This window comes from Pocillopora verrucosa, chromosome 4, assembly GCF_036669915.1.
Source record: "Pocillopora verrucosa isolate sample1 chromosome 4, ASM3666991v2, whole genome shotgun sequence".
NCBI lineage: Eukaryota > Metazoa > Cnidaria > Anthozoa > Scleractinia > Pocilloporidae > Pocillopora > Pocillopora verrucosa.
In genome coordinates this window covers 4,883,007-4,901,077 of record NC_089315.1, presented here as the reverse complement: position 1 = coordinate 4,901,077, position 18,071 = coordinate 4,883,007, and the positions used below count along the sequence as shown (strand labels likewise).

Sequence of the window (18,071 nt, the reverse complement as noted above, 5' to 3'; positions counted from 1 at the left end):
ATCTAAAGGGAGTTAACATGAGAAATATGTGGGCTAAGATTGTGGAATTTTGGTACAAGGATGCAAAAACACCCATATGATTATATTTTAGGTTCGACCTTACAGACAACTAGAGTCGATCTTCGTTCCCGAAGAGGAGCGTTGGCTCATTTTCCAGAACAGCAATTGATTGTCACGTGAGCAAGTGACTTGACTTTCACCGAGGGTCCCCCTCTCGTAAGTTTATCTTTCGGCTGAGAGATGGCAGGCAATTTGGCAAGATATAAAAAAAATGTCTTCATACTGTTATTTCCAGGGGGAAAAAAATATCCTCCATTACAGGCAGTTAGCCACATTCCAGTCAATCCTCACTACTTCTCTCAGAGAACTCGTCTATAGTATCAGCGAGAATGTAAGAGATGTACTGATATCAGTAATAAGCTGAGAAATCAGTGCTCTATTATTCCGGTGAAACCTTGAACCATTATGATGAAAGAAACCACAAAAACCTTTAGTCATGGACCCATCATCATGTGAGTCTCGTCTTAATAACCTGTAAATCCTGGTTGCACACAGATATTTTCTTAAGATTGATTTTGATTTTATTTATTTAGCAGTTAATTACAAAAGGAATTAAATAAATTACATCAATAAAATTTCATTAAATAGTTTTTTTTCAAATAATTTCAAATAATAGTTGCGCCTACGCAACGCATAGAAATCGATGATTGTAAAATCAATCCTTGCAATTTTATGTTTCTCACACAAGTGAGTGTTTTTTCTCTTTTCTTTTTTCTTCCTTTTTTTGTGCAAAAATGCTCATGGTTTTTTCTTAGTATCATGAGTACTTCTAAGAAGAAAGAGTTGTACTGATTAAATGATTAATTGACTTGGTGATTGACTGATTGTCTGACAGAGTTACAGGCAGAAAGGCTGACAGACTGTTTAGCTACCACTAGACCGATCGTCATGCAGCATCTCGTGGTACGAATCTTCAGCTTCACCGTTTGATTGCCAAGTAAAAATGAAATATTTAGGCTGGTTTCTTGCCTTAAAGACTCGTCTCGCATTTTTTCTTTCAAACAGTGGCTTGTAAACTGAAAAATCTGTCAGATTTCACGCATGTAAAATAAAGATTTATCTTGTTCCGAGGTAGGACGACGGCGCCTTTGACAAAAGTTGTGCGCACTTGTCTCATGGAAACGATCAAGATTCTTTCATAAGGTAAAGAAAAATTTGCCCAGTGCGCCTGGGACCTAGATACCCAATGCATCAATGATTTTTTTCTATTGATCAAAATATTAACAGACTGATTCCAAATCATCCGTTGTAGACAAAAAGGGCCCTCTCTAAAGATTGAAAAGATTGGTAAGGCTGACAAAAATTGTGCGCACTTGTCTCATGGAAATGCTTAAGATTCTTTCGTAAAGTAAAGAAAAATTTGCCCAGTGCGCCCGGGACCTGGATACCCGATGCAACAATGATTTTTCCTATTGATCAAAATATTAACAGACCGATTCCCAATCATCCGTTGTAGACAAAAAGGGCTCTCTCTAAGTCTAAATTCCATTTTTGGGAGAATGTACACCCATTGCTTCTTTCGGATTTAAACTGATAACCTGATTAAGAGCTCAGTGGGCGCTTTCTTAACCCTTAAACTCCCATGAGTGACCAACACAGAATTTCTCATTACAATATCAATTCAATATCAACCAGATAAGTGAGGAGAATAAAGAAAAATATCAATTTGGGGATAATTAGTTGATCCAATACTAAATTCTCTGAACTAAAATTATAAGAATTATATGTTTGACAGTAAGGAGAATTACCAATTTGATCTGGGAATTAAAGGATAAAGTGTGAATTCTCCTTGTAGGTACTGCCGGACCAGGTGTTGTTTCAAAAATGGTCCCAGAAAATTTCTAGTTCTTTGGTTCCGAGCATATCTGAAGGAGCTTCCCATGAATCCAACTTTTTTGCACACTCATTCGAGCGTTTCATTTCTTCTTCTGCTTCCTCAGTTCTTCCAAGACCACGAAGAGCAACTGCCATGGCCTGGTGAGTGAAAATCAGTTCGTCGTACGTGTCCAGTACTTCTTCTTGCAAATCAGCTGCCTCTTCAAGAAGGTTTAAGGCACTGAAATAGATACAGCAGTAAATTAGGTACTTCCCGCACACTTTCTCCTAAAGTGTCAGAGACTTGCATCTATCTGATACATTGATGTATAAAATGTTATCGAGAAATATAAACTGATCTGTTAGGAGTTGAAACCATTGTTAAGAAGGACAGCGTTCCTTCGTCTTCCTGTTCAAAAAAATAGTCTTACAATTCAAAAAGGAAAAAAATAAATTGCCGTGTGATGTGATCTTGTTAATTTTTAACCTTCAAATCATTAACTGGAATTTTTCAAAACGCAAGGAGGTCTAAGAAGCCGCGGCGAGGCGGCATCACAACCAGAAGACAAGGGAAGTGAGTCAACAAGTAAAACGGCACCTCGGTACCGGAGCATCGCTCCTCTCGCTACATATTAGCCTGTCGTCTTCGCGCGACTACGAAATGACCTTTTCCGGACCACATGGACAATAGACTTCCTCCGTCAGGACTTGAATGAACTCCGCTACCCTTAAACAACTGTAACATCCGCGTGTACTTGACATTTTGTCAGACTTGCATTGATTACTTTAAGGGGCAAACATTTTTCTGCGTGCCATTGCGTTGTGGTTCTCCCTTATGTCATAGCTTTTACTAAGAAGTATGGAATCTACAAAATGCTGAATGATAATTAGCAAAGCATCTTTACTCACGTTTCATACTCTTGTTTCGCACTAAAAGCTACTCCTAGATCATAAAGGGACTTGGCCGTTTCTTGATGATTCCCCAACAGTTGCCTTCGCATTTCCACTGATTTACTGATATATTTTATGGCACTGTCGTAGTCACCCAAAGCATGGTAACTGTTGCCAATCCAGTTGAGAGTGGTTGCTGTAAACGGGTGGTCACCAAGGTTCTCTTCATAAACAGGTAGCACACGAATTAGCCTTGTTTGTATAGCCTCCACGTGGTTTCGCTGCACCATTTGAGAAGCTGTGAGTCAAAAAAACGATAAAGCGATAAACCAGAAGAGTGCAGTGACATATTGCAGACTGACTTCCTATATATATATATATATATATATATATATATATATATAAATACATATATATAAGAGAAGTTCGTTATTTCGAAATATAAACTCGTTCTTAATGACTTGAAATTACGCTAATTGCTCGCGCGTGCTTCAAATTACAATAGCCATTATTATTGTAATTACAATTAGATCAGTGACGTAACAAGTCAATAAACACACTTTGCTATGCCTGAAGAGCCGCAACAGCGGTGAAACGCGTAGCGCAAAAGCAAAGTAAAAGTTAAAAGAAGATTTTCGTTTTTCATTAGTTTTAGTATCTTCATTCGACACAGAAGTTTACAGTTTCTTTATATTATATATATGTATATATATATGTATTTATATATTTATATATATATATATATATATTTTTTTTTTTGCCAACAATATCAGTAGCTAATTATTAAATCACTTTAAGACGCTTGATTCGTAAACAATTTTTATCGTGTTTTGTTTTACCAAGCTTACGCAAAAAATCAGGTGATCTTAATTGCAAGACCCACAGGTTTTACAGCAGAGATTGAATGGAGATGATTTGTTTCTCATTATTCCTTCTCAGCACAGTTCATTCGTAAATATGATTATGATTAGGGCAATAAGAACTGAAATTGCCACAAACCTGCTGAATCATTAAAACAAGCAGCTACCATGACTTGGTCTTCGCCTTTCTTGAATTCTTTTGCTCTGTCCTCTCGCAATTTCAAAGCGATTTTGATGTATTCATTACCCTCGCTAACGCGCCCCTCACAAACACAACAAAAACCAAGCTTGCTCAAGCACTGGGCACGAGTTGCATCGCTGACGTCTTTAGCTGTTGACTGTATTTGATTTGCCTGAGTCAGAATTTCCTTTGCTTGATTCAAGGCTCTTCGACAAATATGAGGTGTACATGTGCAGCTTAACACAACTTTCATTCCAATGTTCGTCAAGCAAGCGCTGCGGAGTTGCATGTGAAAGGGACATCGATGGGCAAACTTGTAAAAGAGCGACTGAAACTCTTGTTTGTGCATCACCTTGGCAAGAAATACAGCTGCTTTGTTGAAGGCCTTAATGCAAAGCTCCCTCAAAGTTTGGTCAAGCTCAGGATGATCGTCTCCACACCAAGCCATGGCTTCTCGAATGTTGTTCTTTTCTAAAATGTACTGATCAATTGCCGACTTGCAATCTTTACTCAAGAAAGTTTTATAAAGAGTAACGACTAAGGTACTGTAGTGACGAATAAAAACCGATTTGGCTCCTGTATGATCCGGCTTCAGTGAAAAGAAATCTTTAATGAAAGGATGAAGAGAGAAATTACATTTTCTTCTGTTGAAGCGGAGAAGGCTGCTTTGCTTCAGGCAATTCAGACACGTTTGCAAATCGCCTTCGACTGATGACTCAAAGACTGCTTGGAATTGTTCTCGGGTAAATGTGCATGGAAATGTAGAAAACATTACAAGAATCTTCTGATTTTCTTGACTTAAGCGATCAAAACATATTTGAAGACACCTATGAATACGATCCTCGTTGGCTAAAAAATTGACATCTAGTTCTCTAGCAAGACAACTTGGTGAAGTTGTGGAAAGTCGACGGGCCGCCTCATGGGGATTTTCTCTCTTTAGAATTGAGATTACTATGCAGATTATCAAGGGAATACCACCACAAACTCTAACCAGATCTTTGATCAAGTCTTCTTCCAGACCATCGTCACACTTTGCAAACATGGAAGCTGAATCCCTTGCGTTAAGAGGTTCTAGATCAATCAGTACAACTGGGAAATACATATTAAAATCATAGGTTTCTCTAGATGTCAGCAGAAGTTGAACGTTTTGACTTTGTCCTAAATCTTTAAGAAATGTCAGAAAGTCGTCCTTCATAGATTTTCCACAAACTTTGGTGCTGTGATTCGTGGATTTTAAATCTTGGTAGCGTTCATCGTTGCTAACTTGATCCTCAAGATACAACAAGTTGTCAATGTTTTCAATGATCAACAGCACGCTATTTTTCTGTAATGAAGATAAGCGACGAAATACTTCAGTCATTGTGTTCTCACCGGGACCGAACCCTAAAGCTTCGATAATTTTGCTTGCCAGGTCATCCACACAAGTGACACCTCGAGGATTAACGTAAGCGATGTTCTTTTTTACTTCGATCATGCGATGAGCGACCTCTATTGCCACCGAAGTTTTTCCATATCCAGGCGGTGCGACAAGTTCAACAGCCTCGTTTGAAGATAGAGCGCTAATTATGTTTTCACAAATATCACTGCGGCCCACTAAATTCGTTCGGTCTGGCAAGCTTCTAAAGTGACCAGATTGTTCCTGCACTTCTGCGACTATAAAATAAATGAAAAATTACTTTACTGAAATTACAGAAAGACCATTATCTATTGCCAACATTGTCACGAAATGACTCATCTTTGACAGCAAAGAATATTTGTTCCCCTAAATACGCATTGCTTGAATAAGACATATAACTAAACATTTTCATTAACATCGAGTGCGTATAAATGTTTTCCTTCTTACCTTGCTCAGGAGGAGAACAACGCTTATCTCTCTTAGGGCTAGTTGAAATTATCTGACATGTTGGATCTGATATGCTCAAGCTGCCCTGAAATGAACACCCACGTTCTTTTAAAACTGAGTCTGAAGAAAAAAAGTCAAATACACACAGTCAGAGAAATTATATTTAATATCATGATAATTTTCATTGTTTCTCTCATTTTAACGGCATTTGCGCAAAGCACATAAGAGATCACAGAGCGATACTCTTGTAATGAGGAGAAAGATAGATTTTGGACAGGAATAACAATAAACACCACATTGTCAAAAATCCCAAAGTACTTATAGCGGAGCTCGCAGCGCGCACAGCGTGCACAGCGTAGCCTCATATAGAAAGCAATAAGTAAATGGCGTAAAGCAAGTCGAGAAAACCGCGCAAGAAAGTTAGAAAGGACACCAAAATAGGCAGAGTACGGTGAGTGGAACGCGAAAGAGAACAAGAAAAGGCATAAGTAAACAGGCGAATATCTAGCGAGGAGGAACGCGAGAAGGAAATACAAAGACGCTCCTGAGGACTGGCTGAAAAGAGGTCATCAACATAGGGGAGCGAGAAAGAAGAGGAGGTAAGCAGACCTTCCAACCCTCACGGTTTGACCGTGAGACTCACGGTTTGGGATGTCAACTCACGGTCTCACGGTTTTGCCCCTTAATCTCACGGTGAATCAGAAAGTTTTAAAATTGCCAAACAATTCCGGAAGGTATGAAGGAATAGCAAAAAAATCTGTGCTCATAACAGCCGAATCAGGCATCAAAACTAATTTGCGAGGGAAATGGCGCCAATGCTAGGCTCAGTCTCCAGTCGTGTCTTGTTGCGCCCAGGTTACTCACCGCTACCAGAGGATCGCGGGCGCACCAAGACACGGCCGAAGAATGAGCCCAATGCCAGCCTCATTCTAATGAAACATCGGTGCGCTAAGGTTTCTGGGAAAGCTTAACCATCGAACACAAATTTCAAAATGGCTACTCGTCGTCCAGCACACGAGAGTGAAACAAGTTCTCAAAATGACTCTGATACTTCGGAACCTCAGCCATCTACCGCGAAGAAAAGGAAACCAGCTACCCTTGGAGCAGCTAAGTATCGTACGACATTTAAGGTTGAGTGGAGCAATTTATATCCCGTGAAAGCAGTAAGAAACGACAAGCATTCTTTTTATTGTGTGCCTTGTCTCAAGACAATACGCTGTGACCACCAGGGTCTAAAAGACGTGAAAGATCATTGTAATACAGAATCTCACAAGTTATCGACGAAAGCAGCGAAAAATCAGCCATCAGTAGCGGGCATGTTTGGTTCAGGCGGTAGTGTTATACAAAGTGCAGTTACCAGAGCAGAAGTCCTAACAACAAATTTTCTGATCCAGCATAACCTCCCACTTGCAACTTCAGATCACCTTGGGCCATTGTTTAGGGCAGTATTTCCAGACAGTGAAATTGCTAAGCAGTATGGATGTGCAAGAACAAAGACTATGGCTATCATCAATAAGGCTCTGGGACCACATTGTCACAGATATGTTGTACAGCACTGTCAGAAACATCCATTCAGTATTGGAATTGATGGGTCGAGTGATACAGATGTTGAAAAGATGAATCCAGCAACCGTAAGAATTTTCGATGTAGAAAGAGCCAAAACTGTTACATCTCATTTTTATCATATGTGTGTGACAAGTGGCAGGGATGCGTCAAAAGCAGAAACTCTTTTTGGTGTTGTCCAGGAAAAGTTAGAGACTGATGACGAATTTGCAAAGATTATAGGAATCAGTGCAGAAGAGCTTCTTATTGATCAGTATTACTGGTTTGATAAAAGCACAAAACGGAAAGGGATCCTACTTGAGTACATGCAGTTTTGTAACCAGGAGTATGGTAAGATACTGAAGCATTCTTCTACCAGGTGGCTTTCTTTAGAACGCTGCGTTCAACGCACACTTGAAAAGTATACTGGATTGAAGTCATACTTTTTGAGTGAAGATGCTGGTGATGCGAGATTCAAGAGGTTACAGAAAGCCTTTGAAAATCCACTCACAGAAGTTTCCCTGTTTTTTCACAATGCTTCCATCCCACTGTTTACAAATTTTAACAAACTTTTGCAGTCAGACGAGCCATCCATTCACATAGTTTATGACTCTGTCATAAAACTTGCAAATACTCTTGGAAATCGTGTTATCAAGGTGGAGGTCATGAAGAAACCACTTAATGAAATTAATTTGCAAGATCCAACAATTTATATACCCCTTGCAGAAATTCACTTAGGAGGGACGACAAAGTTTACACTACAGAGGCTACTTAATCAAGGGGAAATATCTCAAACAGCCTACACTCGTTTCTTAACAGCAGCACATGAATATTTCAAGGCAGCCTTCCAATATGTTTTGAGCAAGTTTCCTATTACTGATGAGCTGCTGAAGCATGCAAGATGGATCAACGTTCAGAAACGTAGTCAGGCAAAATGGGAGAGTGTAGAATACTTTCTATCCAGGTTCAAATCAGCCTTGAACACTGTTAACATTGATGAGATGTATGATGAATTTCGTGATTATCAGTCTCTAACAGATGAAGACATTGGTGTGATTGCTTGGAAGGAAGCTAAAGTTGTTGATGGATTAGTTAATGATCAGGAAATTTTCCATTACAGAGTAGACATTCTCTGGTGGTACATGTCACAAATGGTAATTCCTGAATCCTCAGCAAAAAGATTTTGCCATCTTCAGAAGGTGGCAGAGCTGGTTGTACTTTTGCCACACAGTAATGCAGGGGAGGAGAGGCTGTTCAGCATGGTTCGCAAGAACAAAACAGATAGTCGGTCCTCCCTTAAACTGGAGGGAACTCTATCGAATTTACTGGCAATGAAGTTGCAGTACCCAGAGGAAACCTCACCGTGTTTTAAGTTCAACCCTGATGAGAATCTTCTCAGCTCTGCAAAAAAGGCAGCGAAAGACTACAACAGAGAACACTGAGAAGGTAAGGAATACTCTGAAACAAATAATCTGTCGTCGTTTTTTTTATTTGACGCATATTTTTGAAGTCTCCAGGTTTGAGGTCCTAATCTCCAGGTTTCTCTAGGCTTTTTTTTTTAAAACCTCCAGATTTGCATGTGATGGGGGTTGGAAGGTCTGGGTAAGTCGTGTCTTATCTGGGTTTTCTTTTACGCTAAAGCCCAGAAAAATTCAAAATTTTTTTTCAACCAATCGTCGTTTTATACTAGCTTCAGTTTTTATTTCAACTAATCACGTTTCAGTAAAACATTGACTTTTAATCCCCTAAAAACTCTCGCGCCGGCTCATCGCTCGAGTAACATTTCATAGTGTTCGTATGCAAGTTATTTCTTGTCCTATCGTTTGGAATGGTTAATACAGTGGTGATGTTAAGGGAAAAGAGGTTATCTTACGGATTTTTTTTTTGCCTAGAAAGTTTTCAAATGATGGCGAACGGCAAGCGCAAGTTTCTACTTTTTTCTCTCTTCAGTTAACTATCGAAGGATTACTTTATTGATTCAAAATATCGCACTTTGTCGAAGATGTGTTGTTTTACCCTAAGAGCGAAGCAATGGCCTTTCCCAAAATCGAACAAAGATGAGATTGAGTCAGCGATGTTCATGTTTACATTAAGTCTGAAGCGGTAATTTGATTTTGACAATATTGTCATGTGAGAGCCCGTCAAACATCTAGGAATTAAATTACGGACCGCAAATGTGCGGTGCAAAGAAACGGGGAAATGGAGGTAATGCTACAGCGGGCTGAGTGAATTTCATTGTTTAGTTGTCATACTTTTCAGCCCTATGTTTTCATGCTCTCTACTGGATTCGTTCGAACTTCAAGCTTTTTTTACAGTGAACGCCTCTTATATGCATGCCAGCTAGTGATTAAAACCTCAGAGAATAGATATGCCGTATTTAAGTCGTTTTTTAAATTCCATCCTTAAGTTTTAGGCATTTACTATTTTAAAATTCACAAATGGCACTCCCTTTTCATCCTTGTAAAGAGATATTACACATTTCGTTAACTAAAATTTGAATCATGAAGTCAACTTAATTTCAATGAGTTTGAAACTTCATTCTGCATAAGAACACTTTGCTGGAGTATAATGTTATATTTATTTGCTGTCTTTCTGGTACATATGATAACCATATGTGTCTTAAAATGGGGGATTTCGTCATATTGTAATGATTAAAGTTAATTCTTGTGCTATTTTCAAAGCTAATAGAAATAAGCTGTTTGCAAGCAATAAAAAGCAAATTGACCTTATATTCTTGTGTATATATATTGTATATTCTCCATACTGTTCTCTATACATTTCCTGATGTGCTGGCAAAGAGAATTTGTTTAACAATCAAGAGGTTGTTCAGTTGATTATCATTTCCTTTATTCTCATGACCTTAATGTTTGATTCAGGGATGATACTGAAAGGAGAAATTAGATGCTGGTCACTCTCAGGGATTAAAGTGTTAACTGTACACATTTTATATGCTTCTTGCATTTGTTGGCAACAATAGTTAACATTTTTAGGAAAGCAAACAAACAAATTAACAGAAGACAGTGAAATGAGGGAAACTGTAAACTTTACCATGTGATAGAAAAAACATCACAGAATACTTAAGAAGGGAAACTTGAATTGTGCTAGCTAATTTCCTCAATTGCCCTTCATGTTTTTGATAAAATAAAATTTAATCAGTGGTAGGGTTTGACTGCAATGTGTCAAATCAAGCCAGTGTGGACTTATTCTTCTCAGATGTCAGTTGGTAAAAGATACTTAAAATAGATGTCCATAAGAAAAAGTACACATCATAAAAAAAATCATACTGAAGTGGTAGCATGGTTGATTTGTGATATTTAGAATAAAAGAAGCAGGAAAAACATATTGAGCTTTTTCCTATTCACCAGTAAGTAAATTAGATTTTTGATTCCACATTCAAACTGGGTGAGATTAAATTTATTCGTATCATCCTTCATTATGGTTTTTTTACTTGGAGAGGTAACTGTTATTGTTAAGCTTCAAGGATGATTTTGTTGCTATTGCAATTAACATTCATACCAAAGTTTCATTTAACATAGAATCTTTCTAGAACATTCTTCTTTCCTCTTCAATACCATTCACTATTTCTGGAGCACAATTAAAGGAAGCAGGTTATTAAAAAAAATAATAACTTTTGATTCAGGTAATTTTTTGAATATGTGAGTAGCATTTGATGTTTTCACATGTAACAGGGTGATCCAGCTGAAGATAGCCTCAAAAAGGAGTGAAATCCACAATTTGGTAACTAATTTTGAAACTTGAATACTCGGTAAATACACCTTGGCTTGTAATTCTGATGATTACAGTTTTCTGAGATAATTGAAATTTTATTCCCCATGCAGGAGCCAACCACATGACCTGTACAGTCATACACTATGAGATAACTTTAGAAAAATGTATTTGTGTCGGTAGAACTATTGTAAGCACAGTACCACCAAGTGACAAAAATTGTTGATTTCCTGTACGCATGAATGTTTGGGAGAAGTTATGGTGGTAATTGGCCCTTTTTATTTTGCTGGGATGCATAGGGTCTAATGATTGTAATGTATTTCAAACTTTCAACTTTGTATTAATTGTACCTGTTTACCATATTTGTCTCTCTGTACCAAGTAAGTCCTCAAAAGGTGAAGCAAGTGAGTCGATTAACCTGACTTCCTTTGTTTGGAATTGTGTAATTGTATAATTTTGCAGTGCGAGTTACCACATTGTAACATGTAATATTATTATTTAGATTGCATTAAATACTCTTGCTCAAGTTTTCATTAATGCATGGTGTTTCTTACCAATACTCATACCCAAACCAAACATTGATATAAGGGATTGGTCATAAGATATGTGAGTTTTAAAGAGCAGGAATCTGGAAAAACAAGGATCCTCCTTTAATTAGGACTGAAATTAATGGGGGCATCTTATTTTAATTCATGTTTTTATTTTGACCTGCCTCCTAACCCCTGTGATGTTTGGGGCACATAGATGAAGAGAACATTATTTGTATTTTGATGAATGAAAGTTAAGTTAATCTGGGTCCAGATAAAGTACAAATCAAGAATATAAATGCCTGAGCTTTATATGTTATGAAATTAAAATAAGGGAGTTGTGCAGACCATATCTTATGTTTTATCCTCCTCTGGATATTTATTCAAATAACATATAGTCACTATCAGTCTCATTCACTCTCACTTTCCACTTAGCTTGCGGAAAGATGGTAACCTCAATATTTCTTTAAATGAAAAAAGGAAAGGCTGCCCTCTAACCACAGATAGTTCTTTTGGGCATGATCAGCACAAACCTGGTCTAATTTGTACTTGGAGGTGATTTTCCAGGTAGGCTAACCTTAAAAATTAGTTGTGAAAATTTCTTGAACCTGTCATTGTATGTCTTGAAAGTTTGACTAATTTTACCTCTGTCACTAACCTAAACTGAAAAAATAGAAACTTGAAATTTATTTGTTCTCTTTTTGAGGTGTGCATCAAAATTTCAAAGGTCATCACAGGCTTAAATGACAGGTTTATAGAAAATCTGCATGTGCATGTGTTTTCAACTTATGAAACCAGGATTATGACTACTTCAAAATACTTTATTACCTGCCATACAGGTACAGGAAGGTGTTGTAAAAATGTTTGCTCAGCTTTTTCATTAGTACACATTTATTTTTCTAAGAATCTTGTTTATTCGGCCTAAGCTGAATTCTAATTTTTCAATCAAATTTTATTTTCTTTTGAATTTTCTTAGATCTCCTAGCATCAATTAATATTCATGTAATTAAAATAGTTATATGAAATCTTGCAGATGTTTGGTATATTATTTTTTCCTCTGATCCTCCTAACATTTTATTATGTGAAGGGACTGGTATTGACTATAAAATTATCGGCGAATTAAAGTTTTTCGCACAGCCTATGCATCAAATTTATGTAATAGAATATTGTTTCCTTCTCAAAACTAGTTTATCAGAATAAGAATGAGTTACCATGAAAAATCTAAGTATGGCTTTCACGATGATAGTTTCCAGGTTTGAAAAAAGTCACTGCCTACTAAAATCCTCACTTCCTTTGCCCTGACAGCCTAACCTCATCAAAACATTGCCAACAAGAGCGATTAGCAAATTAACAATACAGACAAGAGAGCCTATTCCCACATATATCCTCCTCAATCCTGTTAGCTCATTATGGACAAGGCATTTCAAACATGGTGTACATGCCACAAGTTTTCCATTTCCCTAACTAATTATTTTTTGTAATAGTGTTTATAAGTTGTGGAAAATGGTTGGGTTGAAATATAATACATAGACTTGCCAGTAGATAGTCAAATGAAAACTTTTTACATATCAATAAAATTTATTGTTGCATTTCATGTTAACATATTGCAACAACTCCACCTTCCAGTAAATTCAATTATTAGCAAACATGAGAAATACCATCTAAAACTTTTCAGCCTATTAAATATAGCCAATAACAACATCAACTCAATTTATAAACTAAAGAAAAGACTTGATTGATGTTTGGAATTGATTTCTGTGATATAAAAATGAAATCCAGGTATTATTTTAAGTTTTCTTGAAGACACCAACATTATATGCAGTTCCAGCAAATATATATATTATAGAAAAAAAATCTCAAAAAGACGTCGTGTATTTCCAGCCAGAGGATAATCATGAAACAAGAATAGCCGAAAGTGAAAAAGTTTTAATAAATTACAGGCTCAAACACGATTTGAAAATTACTTTTATTTTTAATTTTCTACAGAGGAGGTTGAAACGTTAGGGAAAAACAGTGGGGCAAGCAGTCATACCTGGAAACTTTAAGAGGAGATATAAGAGAAGCCCATATGATTCTGGTGTATTGTTTTACTCACTCACTGTGCTTACGTTTCTACCCTTCAATTGACTAGTGTGGTCTTAAGGCAAAGTAGTTTACTGTTGTTTTTTGGCTCATTTTTTGGCTCATTTTCCCAAACTGAAATTATAAGTCACGCTTAATAGAATATAATTTCAACTGATGCTGACATCATACACTTCATCTGAGGAAGAAAACATTCCCTATCTTCGAATTTTTGCTCAAAACATCAAGAGCAACGACGAAGGTTCTAAGCTGTTTGAAGATACTGCTGACTAGCATGTGTGTTGATCACTTTGCTGGTTGTGAGGTTCCAGACCTCGTCAATTCTTTCCCCCCCCCCCCCTTCCCAGCCCCCCGAACTGGTCCCTAAATTCCCTTGAAGAAATTATTCAACAGCCAGTGCTGAAGAGTTTTACTACAGTTTTTATTCAGAATAATGAAGGGCTGGAAAATAAACTAACAAGAGCTCCACTTTTAGGCTTGGCTAAATCTATATATTAATAATTGGCGTTACTCACCAATTGTGTCTGGAAAATGCCTTGATATTATCTGTATGGCGTCATTTCGCTGGATCTTATCAAGTGCCTTTGCAACATCACTTAGCGTTGTTTCAGGGGACCGAGCGGCCACCCATTCTAAGACCTCTTTGGTAGGACTTTTCCTGTATTGTTTGATATCAGCAAACTCTCGAAACACGTCAGCTGGTACTTCCAACTTGCAGGCCAGATGTACATAGGTTTTGACGCCGACATTGTCATCTCGATTAAGTTCTTGTGATATCTTCTCTAGGAGTTCCGATCCAGGGGTAATGACATCCTTAAGTAATACGTCATCTGCAGAGAAATATGACCATGAATCATTTCCTGTTAACTTCCTGCCAAGAGGCCTTAATAAAGAGATTATTTTCGCCCAATTGATTTGTGGACTATTCATGCAGCCAATAGCACATAAGTCTCAATATAAGAAAAACCTGAATAATAAATGAAATCGAATTTTAACTTTACAATTTAGAGAAAAAACTCCAAGGACCAATGGTATTTAGCTCAGTTAAAATGGAGAAGTACATTGGACATTCTTCATCATTTTATGTCACGTTATTTGCAATGTGCAATTTTGAGGTATTACCCTCTAGGTTCTTATTTTTAAAAAAGTTAATCAAATCCCTCCTCTCAATAGAATCCAGAGCTTCCTTGAGACTTCCAATTGTCAACTGTGGGCAACTGGTAGCCAAATGCTGAAACAGTCTGCCGGTCGGATTTTCTATGGATCGTCTTTCAAATGTCCAGCATGTGATTCTTTGCACGCCCAGTTTAATTGCCAAGGTGTACCAGTTTGACAAAACCAGTGACCGCCCATCCAGAGCCAAAGCAAGTTCGTCCAAAATACCAGCTCTGGGTGAGGGAGCTTCACTTGGTTTAGTGATTACATCAACAACTTTCTCAGAGTCAGTGCAAACAACTAATAAATATAAAAATTATAAACAGTGGAATTATAAATACATTACTGACGTCAAGGCAATGAAGACATGATAGAAAACAACCAACAGAACATCTCATAATTCACTTTCATGCAGTGTTTCTCCCTCTAATAAAATAGAAGAGTTACCGTATTTACCCGTGTATAAGTCGACCTTTTACTGCCTAAAAATCGGTCCAAAAAATCGCTAAAGGTTCGTTAGAAAGTAGTATGTTTGATTTTGTAAGCTAATTTCAAAAATTGTGAAGAAAATGCTGCTTACACGTGTTGCTAAAACACGCTAAAACGCTCGCGTACACGCAATAATAAACTTCACGTCCAAACTTGCTGTGATTTTTTTCATATAACCATAGTACCTGGAAGAAAATTCTAGGAAATATAAGATTAGTTTTTCAAGGAAATTCTTGCTCAGAAATAAGAAAAACTTATTTTGGGGCTCCAAAATGGGGGGTCGACTTATACACGGGTAAATACGGTAAGTCATGTAGCTGGTCAAGGACTGCATTATTCAACCAAAAGATTAGTCCTTCAAAACGTAGTTGTAAGCTGTCCACAATCCAAGTACTTTGGAGCACAATCTCTCCAAAAGTCCCTCGTCAATAAGTCCCCTTAAATGATGACACAAACAGAATAGCGTCACATTTGACTATAATTTTTTTTGTTACCTTTTGTGGTCAGTAAACTGAAAAGGTCGTTTCTCCCAATCTCCAAAATGGTCTCCTTTAGTTCTTTAATCGTCAAATCTGGGTTCGAGGTCTCAAGAAAATCAAATAATCGGAATGTAGGACTGAAGTCACCGTACTGTTCTAGTCGTTTGATGACATCCACTTCAACCTCCAGCGTTGATGCTAAATGTTTCCAACAGGGTATGAATCTCATTTCCCGGTCTAAGCATAGACTTAACTGTTCAATAAATTCTGGATTGTCTTTTAGAATGTGGGATAACTTGGAACCTAAGTATCCAATAGAATAAAATATTATTGGCAATTCAATTCCCGGAAATTTACTCTGAACCGACTTTCTTCGAAGAAACGAATGTGACTAACCTAGTCAAGAATCAACGATAAATACAATGAAAAACGGAAGTCGATGATATCTAAATGTAAACGAGAAACATACCCAGTAAAGAATAAAAATCCCCAGGCAAATAAAAAAATGGGGCCAATCTATTACTCTAACGATGAACCATTTCTAACTCTCAAAGAAGCATAGAGGTGATATTTAAATTTTCACGCCAGCTGATGTCGTTACGCATCTGTGTACCTATATTACTTATTAAAAGCTTTGAAATTGTTAGCGCTATGATAACGATAGTATTGAAATTCTTATTGCATACGATCGTCCGATATATTTCTTATTACTAACCTAATCGTTGATCACTCAGAACTCATTATCTCGTGACATATGCTACTCGGCGTACCTTAAATGTCACGACAACTGATATAAAATCCGCTGAACAGATTGAAAACATTTCGAATGGAAAGATTCTTTGTCTTCTTGAATTGGAACAACCCTATAATTAATCAATGCATATCATTTTCTTCCGATGGCGAGCTCAACTGCCCCAGATAGCAGTGCCTTAAAGTTGAGAAGAGTGTGTGGAGAGTTTGTATTTTCGCAATTATACTCAACACTAGCGGTGATACTTGCCTGCAATGCAAACTATCTATCGAAATTGAAAACATTTTCATGGTAATTTCGAGTAATCGTGAGCTACAACCTCCTTTATCGAAGACTTACGAATGCTTTCAGCCAGGATTTGTTGCAGAAGAAGATCGAATATCACCATATTTGTTTCATACAGGAGGAAATTACTAAACAGTCAGAACAACACTTGCATCCAATCGAGCCATTGTGAACTTGCAACCGCCGATTTCTACGGCTAGCGTCGCTCTTAATTTATTTCAACATAACGAAATAACATGAAGCTAAGGTTGCACGTGATACGTCATACGTCGGTCCTGTTGAATTCACACGAAACTGTGCCTAGCGCTACGTCTACTGCAAAGAGCTCGTAAAGCTGAACTCAAAAGACAGAGAGCGGAGAATGGTGCACTTTAGAGATCGATGCGATGAAGAATTCTCCGACGATAACCCGGACATTTCATAATTGTTTGAGTCAGTAAACTAATCGCACACAAAGCTCACAAAGTCGTAATAAGTGCGAGTCGGCGTATTTCAAATGTCACGACAGCTGATGTTAAATCCGTCAAACAGATTGAAAACGTTTCGAATGGAAAGATTCTTTGTCTTCTTGAATTGAAACAACCCTATAATTATTTAATGCATATGATTTCTTCCGATGGCGAGCTCAGCTAACCCTAATAGCAGTGCCTTAAAGTTGAGACAGTTCGCTAAAGCATTAACATCACGCGATTGTTATTTCTGAACATTTTTAAGCAGCTTGTGTAGGTGACGTTTTCTTATTAATAAAAAAAGAACCTGGAGAGTTCGTGGAATTGAAAATATTTTCATGGTAATTTCGAGTAATCGTCAGCTACAGCCTCTCCTTTGTTGAAAACTTACGAATGCATTTAGCCAGGATTCGTTGTAAAAGATTATATATCACCATACTTGTAACGTACAGTAGGAAATTACTTACCAGTCAAAGGAACACTTGCATCCAATCGAGCCATTGTAAACTTACAACCGCCGATTTCTTCGGCTAACGTCGCCCCTATTTTAGTTGAAAATAACGAAATAACACGAGGGTTGTATGTGTTACGCCATGCGTCGGTACTATTGAATTCACAAGAACCTGCGCTTAGCGATACGTCTCTTGCTAAGAGCTCATACTGCTGAACTCCAAAGCAAGGAATGGTACACTATTGAGATCGATGCGATGGAGAAATGTCCGACAATAACCCGGATATTTCATTATTGTTTAATTTGCATAATTATGTAACAGTTATTTTGGGTAGATTTCTAATGAGGTCATCATTACATAACAAGGATTTGGAAGTTTCTGCCTAATTGTTCTTAACCACGTAAGACATTACGTTTTCTCCTTGTGATGAAATAGCACGACTGTGCATCAAAGGTGTTTAATTTTGTCAAACGACGTTAAGTCT

The 18,071-nt window shown here is 37.4% G+C and overlaps 2 protein-coding genes across 2 annotated transcripts; one reads left to right on the top strand and one right to left on the bottom strand.

Annotated features, from left to right (window-relative positions):
- Positions 1-565: 565 nt before the first annotated feature.
- Positions 566-18,026, bottom strand: LOC131794738 (uncharacterized). The gene is made up of 8 exons (XM_059112283.2): positions 17,603-18,026; positions 15,666-15,953; positions 14,650-14,982; positions 14,043-14,357; positions 5,651-5,770; positions 3,766-5,460; positions 2,785-3,064; positions 566-2,116 (listed from the first exon to the last, which is right to left on the bottom strand). Exons 1-8 carry the CDS (start codon positions 17,634-17,636, stop codon positions 1,879-1,881), a joined length of 3,303 nt encoding a protein of 1,100 aa, XP_058968266.2. The 5' UTR covers positions 17,637-18,026; the 3' UTR covers positions 566-1,878.
- Positions 6,278-9,926, top strand: LOC136280151 (uncharacterized). Its single transcript, XM_066164854.1, has one exon. The coding sequence runs from the start codon at positions 6,643-6,645 to the stop codon at positions 8,632-8,634; it is 1,992 nt and encodes a 663-aa protein (XP_066020951.1). The 5' UTR covers positions 6,278-6,642; the 3' UTR covers positions 8,635-9,926.
- Positions 18,027-18,071: the final 45 nt, after the last annotated feature.